Genomic DNA, 14,074 nt, shown 5'->3' on the forward strand with positions numbered 1-14,074 from the left:
TAGCAGCTTGGCGATGGCTGGTTTTTCCTGGCTTTCTCGGCTGGTGATTCGCCGTGGCTAGTTAAAAGTTGTTATTATTCCCAACTTGCTGTGGCTGTGGGCTCACTGGCGAGCAATCGATGACATCGGCTGATAGGGCTTGACTGGGCAGTTCAGATCCGGACGGAGTGTGTGGCTCAGCAGCGTCTCATAAACGAATATTTAACCAGGCCCTGGATGATTTGTAAGCTACCGCTCAACCCAACAGTACAGCGTAGTTAAGATGAATCTGCATCAATCATGCACCCATACGGGAACCTAGGCAAAGTTTAGTGGCACACCGTACGGATTCATCTCGGTTCCTAGCCGTTGATAGGGCTCTTCGTGTGGGCGATAATAATGCCCATATCGGGTAATCGAGAGTGGCCGGACAAATTAGAACACTCCTTGACGTACGCTGCATAACTATTATAGCGAATAAACAAGCGATAACTAATATTAAATACTGAAAAGACGAGTTCTTGTTTCATCTGCAATCGTGTGCAGGAGCGGCAACCAACAGTGGCTTTCGAAAAGCACAATAAGAAGAATGATAATTAATATATCCCATATCCCCAGTATCAACAGAGGCTGAACGGGCAATCGCTTGTGAGACGATGAACTTGAAACAAACCTCTTGTCATAACATACTGGCGATATTACGAAACTCAGCCAAAAAAGATAACTAGAGGTGATTTGTGCCAGGGACGCGAGTTAAATGCGAAACGTTAACTTAACTTTTTATCCTACAAACTCTAATAGAAGGCATAACTTGTATCTAAACTGAAAATCTCAAATAAGTCATGGCTTCTTGAACCAAGTCCAGATTATTGTGTGAGAAATACTAACTTGGGCAATATGCCCTGTAAGGCTGAGACGCTTAGACTGCAGCACAGACAACGAAGCAGTCCCCTTCTTCAGCCCTATGTAATAATGCGGACAACCGACATTATTATTATTGATCCTTCTCCCATAAAACACCCGAGAACCGTACTTCTACCAATAATAATCAATCAATAACAACAATAACAATAATAATACATTGTGGCTGGACTGCGCATCTCTGTTCAACGTCGTCTGCGGATTCGTGGGTGTGCAGTGGCTACGCCCCGGCGCCCCGCCGCTAATAACTTATCGCGGGGCGTGTACTTGTACCTGCCGCCCCCTGACGACATCGTGCAGCGCGCCTAGATTCGCCGACAAGGAGCGGAGCGGAAGAAGCTGTATAGAAACACTCTTACCTTACGACTGCCCCTTTTCCGAAGGACCCATTTGAGGAACCGTTTCGTCATGGGCCATACTAATTAGTATCTATGTACGGATTTCGTGCCTGTCTGGGTACGTATAGACTGGACCTAATATCCATGTAACGAAAATGCCTGTTATTTGAGGGAATTGGGACGCTCTACTGCTTTGTTATGGAAATCTATTTCACGAGACGTTGTAGTCTGTACATGTAGGTAGGGTAGGGCTGATAGAGCGATTGCTCGGGATAATTAGTTAAATTCCATCGGGTTCAAGTGTCAGTCCGTCTGGGAGCAACCTTGGCACGGGGAGACCCTTTCTGTTCTGTGGGATCGGATCCAACAAGCCGAGAACCTGGATTGGATTGCTCTTCATATCAAGAGATCTAACTATATCCTATATCGATATATAATGCTATATACAAAAAACCATTTTTCACCCTTAAATCCCGCTCGCTACTAGCACTCAAACAGATCCTCCCTATCAACTGACTGCCCGGTTTTCCTCAGCAGCGCCACCAACGCATCCGCATCTTCTTCCTTACACTCAGGGTACTGAATAAAATCCGCATCATCATCATCACTGTCACTAACAATCCACCGATCCATATATGGGCTAGGCCCATACCCATCACAGAAAACTAAATACGAGTCCACCCCCAATCGCATCTTAATCTCCCCTTCCATCTCAAAGGGAATCCCCCATTCGTCCCACCAGTCGGGACTGCTACCGAATCTAAAATGGCGAAGTTCCGCCAGCCTTTCCGCAAACGCGCGGAAATAGTCGTGCCAGCGCTTCGAGTAACTGGCGCGGAATTTCACCTGACCCTGCCACGTCGCCTTGGCGTTACGCCGCATCTCTGTAGGTGATAGATAACACTTGTCCTTGTTGTAGATGCCGACTTCGTACAGGATGACGCAGTCGTCCATGTAAAGCTGTTGGAGGGTAGGGCCGTGGGAGAGGATCCAGTCCAGCTGGGTGTCGTGGACGAAGGCATAGTTTCCGAGCGCGAGAGATTGGAGGTTTGGGAAGTGGATGTCCCGCAGGTCGAGTTTGGGGTAGAAGCCGAAGTACAGGGTTCCGTAGAGGGTCAGGTGTCGGAGTGTTGCCGATGCTGGCTGGAGCCAGACTGTGGGGAGTTCGCGGGTGAATGTATGGGCTTCGTCATACTACCATATTGTATATGGACAGGACAAGTATGGTTAGGGTGGGAGCTAGGAGGTGGGAGAATCAAATCCGTGGTTTTGCGACAGGGCGTCATGAAAGGGCACGCGGAACACCAACCTCAAGGTCATATTCACCGTTTCCCTCATAACTCTCGTTAAGGATTCCAAGTCGCAGACTTTGCAGGTTCTCAAGAACCTGTTTGAGCATGGACACCGTCTCGGTGTCCTGCGGGTTGACATTTTGGTAATTTTGCAATCCCAAAGCCAACTGTGGCTGAGGAAAAGACGTCAAAGAGGAGAGAAGGAGCTTCATTGTGCTGAAACGAAATTCGACAGATTGCGGCGGCTCATCGTATTCCTCTTCCAAAGCACACTCCGGATCAAACAAGACGTTCACGTTCCGCAAATTTGGGAACATCTTAAGACTCTCAACCAGCTTTATGAACCGTCCTGGTAGGATGGGGCCTTCGTCTGCTTCCTGCCAGTCTTGAAGTAACGAAGGTTGCTTTTCGAGAAAATCCTAGTTGCAATATGCATGTAAACAACATTACTTTTGGCGCCGCTGGCCCTCGCGGTTTACATGCCCGAGTCACAAAAAAATAAAAAATAAAAATAAAAAAATAAAAAAAAAGGATTTCTAGCTCTCTTCATGAATCCATCTCTAAGCAGCAGTGGCTTCTTTCTTTCACGACCACCCATGCAGAGCAAAAATAGGATTCAGCGGTTCCAACTTACAGGCGACCAACCGCAAAGGCCTAGGTTGATTTTATTCACGTATTGCTTTAATCGCTCGTGTGCTCGTATCTGCTCCAACCTCGCACAGCTGGAGTCGGAAGCGTTGAGCCTCACTTCCCTAAAAAGCTCCCGAGCCGCAAACCTCGAGCATCCACGAGAGGTGAGGCAAAGGCTCTCGAGCGTTGTTCGATCACAAAAGGATGCGATGCGAGCCCATAGTTCAGTTGGGAGCTGAGGGATAACTTCTACCATCTTGACAAATCGAAGGAGAAACGGCGATGACGGGGGTAGTTTAGAACAGATCTCAAGCCTCAGTCAATTTGAAGCGGGTCCCATTTCCTCATATATATATCTCACTTTTGTCAAGAGAGCTTGCGAAGCGGGGTCGAACCTAGTGACGCCGGTCGGTCCGGTCTGGAGATATTTCCAGGCTCCCAACAATTCTCCACTGAAATTCAAGGTGCTTTCGGCTGCTAGAGGACACAGTGAGAATCTAAGAAGAACAAAGAGGTCCCGCAATCACCTATTCCAAGTCAAATAGTTGTACGCAACGGCCGGTGGTTTGGATGGATGCCTTGCTAGGCTCCATTGTAGCCTAAAAGTCGATACGGCAGCCCTATAATATAGTTATCTAGTGAGATTTTCATATATCCATAGAATGTGCGACATGTGACTGCAGTAGCCAAGCAACTACCAACAATTTCTTCATAGAATCCTATTAAATAGGTATGCATTTTTTAATATTATTATTAAATAAAAGCATGGTAAAAATATCACGACGGTTGAGTCTAGCGTCGTGTGGTTGATTATGTGAAATATTTAACCGAGAAAAAGAGCAGCGCCAAGATTTCGCCCTCCCCCCACACCTTTCTACGCCCTCGCAAATTATTTCAGTCCGCAGCCAGCAGAGCCTGGAGACCAGCGACGTGTCGATTGGACTTCCTCGCCATCGACCTCTGCCAGCGAGAAAGAGGCATTCTCTTGCTACCTGCTTGTCTTTTTGTCGGATTCCTTTTCTTATTGTCGGAAATGGCGGACAGTATTGAGGTTAGCTTTGCCTTTTTTTTTTTTTCCCTTCTGCGTCCTTCCCTCTATCTACTATTTAAGTTCTACCAGCCTTGAATTTCATAGTGTATGCCAGGTGGGTAACTAATACTGGTGATATTATATGTAGGAACGGCTCCGAAGCCATGCTCAGGCCTTTGATGGATTACTGTCGTTGATTCCTGCAAAATATTACTACGGAGAAGATACAACGGTAGGCCTCGCGGAGCACCCGGGCATCTTTTCCGGCCCATCCCAGGGAAGCGAACATAGAACATCCGCTTATTCTATTCCCTTTTTCTTGAACTATAGGATCAATGGCAGCGCAAGAAGCAAACAAAGGAGGAGGCTCGAAATGCCAAACGTGCCAAGCTCGACCCTGATTCCTCGAAAACTGCAAAAGATGTAATGGACGAAAATGCCAGAAAGAGGAAGAGAATGGAAGATGAAGGAGAAGAAGCACAGCCAGGTTCCGATGGCGATGACGGCGATGGAGAGCTAGGAACAGAAGCACCTAGGGAGGGCCTTGTTCGTGGTCAGAAGAAGCAAAAAAAGCAAAAAAAGGGAGAGAAATCGGAAGAGGACCAGACTAAAGATAAAGATGAAAATGAAAATGTAGAGGCCCGCAGGAAACGGCAGGCAGAGAAAGCAGCGAAGAAAGCCGCAAAAAAGGAACAGAAGAAATTGAAAGCAGCGGCCAAGTTGGAAAAGAAAAAGACGGCCAAGTCAAATGCACAAGGAGATTCCAAGGAGAGCGCGGATGAGGACACTTCTAAAGACCAAAACCAACTGAAGCGCCACCAGCCTACTCTCAATGGAGCACCTAATGTTTACGATGCTGAAGAAGTAGATGAAGACATTGCTCCTGTAGAAGGATTCTCGGCTCTACAAGATACCGAAGACGCAGAACCGGCATCCACAGCTCCATCATCACCGGACCCTAACTCACAACCATTTGATCCTTCCAACCCACCATCCGGATCTTCCTCCATCTCCTCCATTGCCCCACCCGTAGCCCCTTCCGACACCGCAACAAAATCATCAACCACCACACAATCCTCAAACGACGACACTAAAAAACCTAAGAGCCTAACCCCAGAAGAACTCAAGCAGCGATTACAAAAGCGCATAGAAGAACTACGAGCTGCCCGCCGCGCCGATGGCTTCAACGGTAAACCCGCCCGCAACCGCCAAGAGCTCATCGAAGCCAGACGGCAGCGCGAAGAACAGCGCAAAGCCCATAAAAAGGAACTCCGCCAAAAGGCACGAGAGGAGGAGCAGAGGAAGCGTGACGAGGCCATTGCACGACGATTCTCCCCTCGTGGCTCTGGTTCATTACTCGCCTCTCCACGTTCCCCAGCAGACTCCACCTCCTCGATCCCAACCAACTTCTCTTTCGGCCGCGTCGTATTCGCCGACGGCCAGCAGGCGGATCCTAGCCTCAGCACCCTCGTTGATGAAAAGAAGCGCAAGGGCCCGCAGGATGCGCAGACGGCGCTGAAAGCGCTCGAGGCCAAACAGGCGCGGTTGGAGGGACTGGACGAGGCCAAGCGAGCCAACATTGAAGAGAAGGACATGTGGCTAAACGCGAAGAAGCGGGCGCATGGCGAGCGGGTGAAGGATGATGTATCGCTGTTAAAGAAGACGTTGAATCGCAAGACGGGAATGAAGAAGAAGAGTGAGAAGGAGTGGAAGGAGAGGATTGAAGGGGTAATTAAGGGGAAGGAGATGAGGCAGAAGAAGAGAGAGGAGAATTTGAGGAAGAGGAGGGAGGAGAAGGGGAGTAAGGGGGGGAAGAAGAAGGGGGGGGGTGGTAAGAAGACTCCGGGTGCTAAGAAGAGGCCTGGGTTTGAGGGCGGGTTTAAGGCGAAGAAGAAGTGAATGAGTGGAATGAATGAACGTGGTCTTGTTTACCCGGGTTTTGTAAAGGAGTGAGGTAGGGACGGGGGGGAGGGGGAAAGGTTTGAATTGGAAGCGGTTTGGTCCGGCTAATATACCTCTGTTTTTTTTTTTTTCCTTTTATATCTCAATTTTCTGTCTGGACTTCTTTTTTGTATGTAAATCGGTGTTTTGTTTTTCTTCATTCATGGCGAGGGGTTTTTATCAATTAATCTATCCGTATTATTTTTTCAGTTCTATTCTTTCTTCTTGTCTTGCTTTGCTTTTGCTTTCAGTGGTATCCGTCATCACCATCCTATGCCTACGGTGTTTCCCACTTCCAAGGCTATATAGATTTCATTCTCGTATTTTTCTATTGCATGTACAGTCTTACTCTTCAGCTTCTTCCTCATCTCATTTCTCACTTCCTCCTTTCTTCCTCACACTCTTCTACACTACCTTTGTAGGTAAGGTCAACTGTAGATTTTAAGCCAGCACATCACATATTTACCCCCCTTGACAGTTTTTATTAAAGAGTGGCTCAGAGGCAAGTAATATTGGGTTCATAATAAAGGGGACATCTTAGTTACTTCTCTGTTCTCAGCAGTGAATACATCACTTTTCTTCAATGACAATTAAATCGGATACTTGAGTATGGAAATTCAAATATCATCAAGTTTCTACGAACATAATGTGAAATAGAGACACCATACAAGAGAATGCGGCGCGCGGCAGTAGATTGAACAACTAGCTAAACGCCTTGAGATGTACAGTAGTCATACTGTACATAGAGGATAGCACACATACAACAGCATATTTACTGCCCACCTCTCTTTGTTTGTTTTGCACCAAAACATAGCATGGGTAGTTTCATATCACACATCTGTAAATAAATATGTACCAGTACATTGATATTGCAGGATTCTGTCTGTTAACAAGTTAAAACGAAAAGGATTAGGGAAAAAAAGGAAATAATGATCTTCATGTGTGTAATGTGTCTTTTCTGCTGATATCATGTGCAGCTCCTAGATATCGGCTGTTGAATTCGGGTTCCCACCGCGTTCGCCTACCCCATTCCCCACTCCACTTTCCTCTTTCGCGTTTTATCTGTAGGGGGCATCAGCTCTTGCGACAGCAGCCAGTTCCGGTTCCCACTTGTCGCCGTTAGCGAGCAGTTTCTCCTTGTTGTACAGCAATTCTTCTCGAGTTTCTGTCGCGTATTCGGCGTTGGGGGCTGTTTTTGATGGAAAAAAGAGTTAGTTAACTGTGACTTCTCTTTTACCCTTTGATTATCAAATTTTTTTTTTCGGGGTTGGTGAATCATGGAATCCCGGATATCCCGGATATATATATATATATATATATTATATCGTTTCTCGGTTTGAGGGGCGTAGGCTACGTTAAGGGGGAGAATATACTCACACTCAACAATAGCATCGACAGGGCAGCTCTCCTGGCAGAAGCCACAGTATATACATTTTGTCATATCAATATCATAGCGGGTGGTCCGTCTGCTTCCGTCCTCGCGCTCTTCGGCCTCGATCGTGATGGCAAGGGCGGGGCAGATGGCCTCGCATAGTTTGCAGGCAATACAGCGTTCTTCGCCTGAAGGATATCGGCGTAGCGCGTGCTCACCGCGGAATCTGGGGGAGATGGGACCTTTTTCGAATGGGTAGAAGATGGTATATCTACAGGAGGGTTAGCGCGATATATCTCTTTGGCTTTATCCGGGGAGTTTTGAATTAAGAAATCCTTAAGTTATTCCCAACGGGGATATGATGATGAATAGTCATGTAATAAATAGAGTCCCCAGGAAATTAAATATACATATATATCAGGGCAGAGATATATAGTGCATAGAAGGTTATACATACGGTGGTCTGAAGAATTGCTCCAACACAACATACATGCCCCGAAGCATCTCCGCCAAGAGGAAGTATTTTCCGGCTTTATCGAGAGCGGATTCATTGTCCTGGTCCCAGGCCTTGGGAGGCGGGAGACGGAAGCCTTGTCGAGGAGGGCCAGCAGGGCTAGCAGATCGAGGGGACGAGGTCGAAAAGGCGAACGCAGGAATCAGGACGCTGGCCGTCGTGGGCCGAAGAAGGGAGGAGTGCTGGGAGGATATCTGTGCGAGGGCTGGCCGTCTGTAGGCCAGAAGCCTGGAGACAGCCTTTGTAGAAGCCATTGTGCTAGCAGACGGCTGTGTATGGCGTTCGATAGATACCGGAGCGCTGGGAAATGGAATGGCGACTGGGATGCAATAGCTGATGTCTTTCGACTCTTCCCCGATGTTTTGGCGAGTGGATTTTCGGTCATTGTGTTCTGCCGGCCCGTGATTGGCTGGGCGGTGGTTGGCGTGCAAAACCCGAAGAACACGGAGAAAGAATCAGTTTGACATTCGATCAACCACCTAAATAAATATCAACATCCAGCCTGGGAACCGCCTACTCTTTGCTCTCTCTCTCCAACCCCCTCGCATCCAACTCAACCTGTGCCATTATCATTACCTACCTTTACTTTAATTACCCCGTATACACGCCCTCCCTTCCACCATGTTCCGTTCCGCCATAGCCCGGTCGCTGCGCGCTGCCTCTTCCGTTCCTCGCACCATCAGACCCTCCGGAGCCTCTTTCCAGGTTTCCAGGAGCCCGCTCTCTGCCGCCCGCGCAACCCAGTTCCAATTCTCCCCATGCTTTACCTGCCAGGCCATCAGATCATACTCTGCGCCTGCTGGCCTAACGCAGTCTGAGATTGAGGGCAGAATAGTCGATCTGCTGAAGAACTTTGACAAGGTATGTGGTATCAAGTTTTCTTTTCTTTTCTTTTTCTTTTTCTTTTTCTTTTGCCCTTTTATTGTCTATTTCTCTACTGCAAAATATATATCCTACAATAGCGATTTACTCACGCGCAATTTACAGGTTTCGGATCCATCCAAGGTATGAATGATATATATGTTGCTTCTCCCAATGCATTGATGTGGGATTGATATAAGATACTTACAATGGTCGGTGTGTGAAGATCACGAGCACCTCGCACTTCTCAAATGATTTGGGATTGGACAGCTTGGACACCGTCGAGGTTGTGATGGCCATTGAGGAGGTAAGCTGTCTATCTATATTACTCACAGGAGATAAAATTGGCATGGTGCATTATGTTTGCTAACTCGCGCGCTCGACAAAACAGGAATTCAGCATCGAAATTCCAGATAAGGAAGCCGATGCCATTCACAGCAGTACGTTACCTCCTGCTATATATCCATAAACTATCCGGATTCCCCGTAATATCAAGCTGGGATATGGACGCTTTACTAACTAACCAATAATAGTTGACCAAGCTGTTAGCTATATCCAGTCTCAACCTGATGGTATGTTATCACCACTACACTCTTGTTCTATAGAGATGCACCATATATATCCAATGTGAAGAGTCTATGACCTCTGCTAACTTGACTATCTGCAGCCCACTAAACGTATACACCCCCAATGATCAGCGAGAGGATGGAGCGACTCTAGATATGCTTGCAGCGCCGTGGATCTATATAGTATCGTTGCACTCAGCGCTGGGGGAGGGGATGCAAGCAGTATTCTAAGGGAGGAGGGTGTGCGATTCCATCTATTAAAAAAAGAAGAGGGAAACCCGTTACGTTTCCTGTTCCCATTCCTCATTTGCCATATCGTGTACTGTACATCAATCATCACTTTTTTTTATTCTGTCTCTTTTTTCTTTCTCCTTCTTTGCCGGCCTATAATTGTATGGAATTCTGTGTGAAAAGCTAGAAGCGCCCCCCGCCTGCGCCAAGAGTGTATGTATTCGTGTAAAAAAAAAAAAAAAAGGATTGTAAAAAGAAGAAACGAAACGGAACTGAACCACCTACCACCCATTATAAAATAGAAAAAATATATCAGCAGCGCTCGGCATCAATACTCGCCTTCCCAAAGCAACGATAGTGGTTAATCACTAAATGAAAATAGAACGCCTTTAGAATAGCAATGCCGATATATAGCCGCTGCGAGGACAGATCTACTTCAGTAATTCTCCTCATGAGTGCTTCCACCCCCGATGGGATTGAGAGATTGATGAAGCAGCTACATCGCGTCAACCAACTTCACCAATATGTTCGTTTCATGGCTCATGCGGTATTGAGCAGTCTGCAACTTTGACTTCAGATATAGATAGATGGATGTGGAGATGATACATATATTGTATATATATGTATATGTATAATAGGTCAACTGGTCGGCGAAAAACTGGTATACCAGATCTATTTTAGTGAAAGAAACTTGGATATTCTCAGTTAAATTTTATAGTCAGCGTCCATATATATATAAAATAAAGCAATAATTAATGGTAAGAGCAATAAATAACAATAGAACATTTTAACCCCATTCTCCCGCCCTCTCCCTGCCAAGACCCGCTGGCCCAACCCCAACGCGCCCATCCATCCCCCAAGGCAGGTAGGGCAGGCAGAACAGAACAGCCAAACCAACCCCATCCGAACAAACAAACAACGAACTCTCCAACCTTCCACCGCCGCTGGCCCCCTAAATAACTCTAGCTGTTACATCCCACCACTATATCCATCCCGTACTCCAATTGATCGGGATCTGCTTCTCGTCACCTGGCGCTGCTCCGCAGTATCTGTGCCCTGGGAGTCGCAATCCAGACCTGACCCAGTCCACTAAAAATACAATTTTGCTCGGGCTGAACTTCATCACTCTCGCTCGCTCTCTCCTGAGAGAACGTAAATATAAAATATACCGACTATCACTTCGCCTTAGGTCCCTCGCCAAAATCCTATGCTTCACACATCTATCAACTTCTAAGCTTCCTTCCCTCTCTCCCTCCCTCCCTCCCTCCCTCCGTCCCTCCCTCCGTCCGCCTAACCTCTCTACCTCTCTCCGTCCGGATACTCTTACGACCAACGCCCTAACCTGACCCAACCGTTGCCCTCGACCCACTCTGCCCTCCCTCCCATGGCTTCTGCCGGTGGTCTGACCCGCCGTCGCGGAGGTGTACGTTCCAACACAGATGATATCAACAATACCAATGATAGCAGCCGCGTCGCCTCCCCATCTCGCCTAAACGGCTCTGGTAGTTTCGACAGCCGCGTGCCAGAGACATCGTTCACCTCCAGCGGCCAAAATGGCGGCCATAAAATTGCCTTTGATCCCCGTGATATTAGTGAGAGTGATGAGAGGAATAAACAGCCGAAACTTACGTTGATGGAGGAGGTGTTGTTGATGGGGTTGAAAGACAAGCAGGTATGTTTTTGTGTGTTTGTGTGTGTTTCTGTTTGGGGATTTGTCGTCCCCTTCACGAAGTTAGCGGCTCTCGATCCCTTTCTTAAGGCCCAACTGTACGATTGGATCCTGTTGCGTGGTCGTATGTCATAGTAGCTGACCTTGGAGCTGTTATCATATTTTTCCTTCTGGTTTACTTAGGGATACCTATCTTTCTGGAACGAGAACATTTCATACGCTCTACGAGGATGCATCGTTATCGAATTAGCTTTCCGCGGCCGCATTAGCATGCAAAAGGATTCGTCGAGGAGACGCTTCCCGCTTGCCGACCGGGTAATCGAGGTTATCGACGACACGCTGACTGGAGAGGTCTTGCTGGACGAGACTCTGAAAATGATGAAGTCGAGTGAAAAGATGAGCGTTAGCTCCTGGATTGATCTCCTAAGTGGTACGGTCATATATTTCCCCATAACTATGCAGGCGAAATCACCATCAAAGGAAGCCGGGAATATGTGGAAAAAAAAATTAAAAATTAAAAATAAATGAACTAATAGGTGTTTAAAATAGGTGAAACCTGGAACCTTATGAAAATCGGCTACCAACTGAAGCAAGTCAGAGAACGGCTGGCAAAGGGCTTAGTGGACAAGGGTATCCTCCGAACGGAGAAGCGCAACTTCCTTCTCTTCGACATGGCCACCCACCCCGTTGCAGATACCGGCGCCAAGGACGAAATCCACAAAAGAGTCCGGAACATCTGCAGCAGTCGCACCGTTATCCTCAACCCGAACCAGTTCTTGCCTGAAGATATTGAGTTTAGATACCTGCGCACTGTCACGATGGTTTGTGCGGCTTATGCTGCCAACGTGCTTGAAAATGCCCTAGTGACCATGGGCCACGAGGCGCGGGAGAGGGCTTTCGCGCAGGTAGACGAGCTGTTGTCTGAATATTCACAATGGCCGTTTGCGCGGCGGACAGGTGGTGCGCAGGGAATTGGAGCGAATTTAGCCCAAGCGGTTAACGAGGAAGTGGAGAAGGCGAAGGATAGGGAGCTTCAACTAGAGGTACGTTGGAAGCAAAAATCATTATATTTCTTCGTTGGACACCGTGCAGTTTCTGTCTAATTAAGTATTTATGAATGTGGCTAATTTAACGATTCGATACAGGTGGTGGCGGCGTGTTTGAACGTATTTACTCGTCTGGATTCCCTTCTCTGAGCGATCGCAACCATTTGTTTCAATCCTTATTTCCCCATATATTCGATAATGTGTCACCATTCTTTCCACGCGCGACCTATTTCATCCACGCATCCATCTCATCCACAGCCATTCCTGCGCTATGTAGCTACCCGGGCTCTCTCTAACTTTCTCTCCGATTATATTACCCTCTTCTACATCGGTCTCTACACTCAGGCCCTTTCAATACTTTTCTATCTCATGATGAAAACTGGGGAGGTTGGGGAAAGGAGACGCAAAACGGAAATTTGTAAAAAGCGGGAACAAAAAATTATCTCTTTTCATGGCAGTGAAAACTTATTGTCTGGATCTTCCTCTTCTCAGTCATATTTGTTACGTACTTCTCTAAGCCTGCTTCTCTCATCTTCCATATTTCATATATTTCTTTTTGCAGCTCTCTTCTTCAGTTCCTCGCGCCTGGTCAGCCTCCCGCTTCGATACCGGATTCCTTTTCCTTCTTGCTTATTTTTTTGTCTTTAATATCGCCTGCTTTTATTAATCAGATTCTTTATGTTGTCTCGTCCGGCAATCCCGCTTACACAAACCGTCTTGTTTCCCGGCTCCATGCCCCCCACTTTATCCGTGCTTTTTTACCTCAGACGAATCATGGGGTTATTTCTTTACACGCCCAAGCGGGCCTTCTGGAAGAGCGAGGAAATGAGCTATCTATGTACGAGAACCTCAAATGGGGCTTGAAACTGTTGGGATTGAAATGAATAGGTTATATCTAGCGTGGTTCTTTTCCTTGTCTATTTCTTCGTCATCCTGTGTGCTCTATTCCCTTTTTCTTTAGTTTGCTGCTATCATGTCTTCTGTCATAAGCCTTTTTTTTCTATCCCCCTCGATGTTATTTATATTTAGTATTTAGTCCTCCCTTTTATTCTATTGTTACTATTATTGTTACCATGTCTCCCTCCATCTGGCCTCGTACAATCCCCAACGCTGTTCATCCTCTATAGATGATGTGTGATGATTAGAGTCAAGTTGACATTGCTCAGACATAGCTATGGCTTTAAACCGACATACAGCATTCTTTCATTTCCGTTATTTCACGATGACAGCTTCCCCCCGCCCTCTCCCATGTACTGTATGCCAAAACCAACCCAAGCACGCCTACCTATCGTAACAATTGACCCTCAAAACCACTTTGCCCCTCGATCTCCTGCTCTCCACCAACTCCATCGCCTCTCGCCCCTGATACAGCTCCATCTCCTTCTCCACAAACGCCTTCAACTCCCCCTTCTCCACCAGCAACGAAATCTTCTCCAACTGCTCCCCGACCGGCCGAACAATGAAAAACCGACTCCTCAGCCCCCTCTGCGCAATCGCATCCCTGACCCCCGCCCACTCGGGCTCCTGCTCAGGAACAGGCTGCGCAACACTAATAATAATCCCGCCATCCCTGACAACAGCGGGATCATACGCCTGCCGCAGTGTCTGGCCCCCAATACAGTCCAGCACAAGATCCACAGGCTCCCAGGCGCGTTTCCGAAACGCCTCGGCGAGCCCTTCCTTC

The 14,074-nt window shown here is 47.3% G+C and overlaps 6 protein-coding genes across 6 annotated transcripts in view; 3 read left to right on the forward strand and 3 right to left on the reverse strand.

Moving 5' to 3' along the window:
* Window positions 1–1,721: 1,721 nt before the first annotated feature.
* Window positions 1,722–3,416, reverse strand: BDBG_02526 (F-box domain-containing protein; the record flags this gene model as incomplete). Its single annotated transcript, XM_002627809.1, has 3 exons — window positions 1,722–2,432; window positions 2,548–2,949; window positions 3,165–3,416. The coding sequence occupies 3 exons, from the start codon at window positions 3,414–3,416 to the stop codon at window positions 1,722–1,724; spliced, it is 1,365 nt and encodes a 454-aa protein (XP_002627855.1).
* Window positions 3,417–3,896: 480 nt separating this feature from the next.
* Window positions 3,897–6,223, forward strand: BDBG_02527 (60S ribosome biogenesis protein Rrp14). Its single transcript, XM_002627810.2, has 3 exons — window positions 3,897–4,211; window positions 4,339–4,422; window positions 4,521–6,223. The coding sequence occupies exons 1-3, from the start codon at window positions 4,194–4,196 to the stop codon at window positions 6,087–6,089; spliced, it is 1,671 nt and encodes a 556-aa protein (XP_002627856.1). The 5' UTR covers window positions 3,897–4,193; the 3' UTR covers window positions 6,090–6,223.
* Window positions 6,224–6,596: 373 nt separating this feature from the next.
* BDBG_02528 (NADH-ubiquinone oxidoreductase 23 kDa subunit, mitochondrial) lies at window positions 6,597–8,649 on the reverse strand. Its single transcript, XM_002627811.2, has 3 exons — window positions 7,961–8,649; window positions 7,509–7,774; window positions 6,597–7,320 (listed from the first exon to the last, which is right to left on the reverse strand). The coding sequence occupies exons 1-3, from the start codon at window positions 8,269–8,271 to the stop codon at window positions 7,190–7,192; spliced, it is 708 nt and encodes a 235-aa protein (XP_002627857.1). The 5' UTR covers window positions 8,272–8,649; the 3' UTR covers window positions 6,597–7,189.
* On the forward strand, window positions 8,427–10,373 carry BDBG_02529 (NADH dehydrogenase (ubiquinone) 1 alpha/beta subcomplex 1). The gene is made up of 6 exons (XM_002627812.2): window positions 8,427–8,878; window positions 9,005–9,022; window positions 9,105–9,185; window positions 9,270–9,318; window positions 9,412–9,450; window positions 9,546–10,373. Exons 1-6 carry the CDS (start codon window positions 8,639–8,641, stop codon window positions 9,551–9,553), a joined length of 435 nt encoding a protein of 144 aa, XP_002627858.1. The 5' UTR covers window positions 8,427–8,638; the 3' UTR covers window positions 9,554–10,373.
* Window positions 10,374–10,413: 40 nt separating this feature from the next.
* On the forward strand, window positions 10,414–14,074 carry BDBG_02530 (vacuolar protein sorting-associated protein 74). The gene is made up of 4 exons (XM_002627813.2): window positions 10,414–11,347; window positions 11,528–11,774; window positions 11,894–12,387; window positions 12,490–14,074. The coding sequence occupies exons 1-4, from the start codon at window positions 11,060–11,062 to the stop codon at window positions 12,538–12,540; spliced, it is 1,080 nt and encodes a 359-aa protein (XP_002627859.1). The 5' UTR covers window positions 10,414–11,059; the 3' UTR covers window positions 12,541–14,074.
* Window positions 13,133–14,074, reverse strand: part of BDBG_16593 (uncharacterized protein) — a gene marked incomplete at its 5' end in the record, with an annotated part of 1,721 nt that continues 779 nt past the window's right edge. The window contains one exon of the mRNA XM_031724517.1: window positions 13,133–14,070. Within this exon, the coding sequence (XP_031577135.1) occupies window positions 13,672–14,070 (399 nt within the window). The 3' untranslated portion in view covers window positions 13,133–13,671. The remainder of the gene's footprint in view (window positions 14,071–14,074) is intronic.

Source organism: Blastomyces gilchristii (genome assembly GCF_000003855.2).
Source record: "Blastomyces gilchristii SLH14081 genomic scaffold supercont1.3, whole genome shotgun sequence".
Lineage (NCBI taxonomy): Eukaryota > Fungi > Ascomycota > Eurotiomycetes > Onygenales > Ajellomycetaceae > Blastomyces > Blastomyces gilchristii.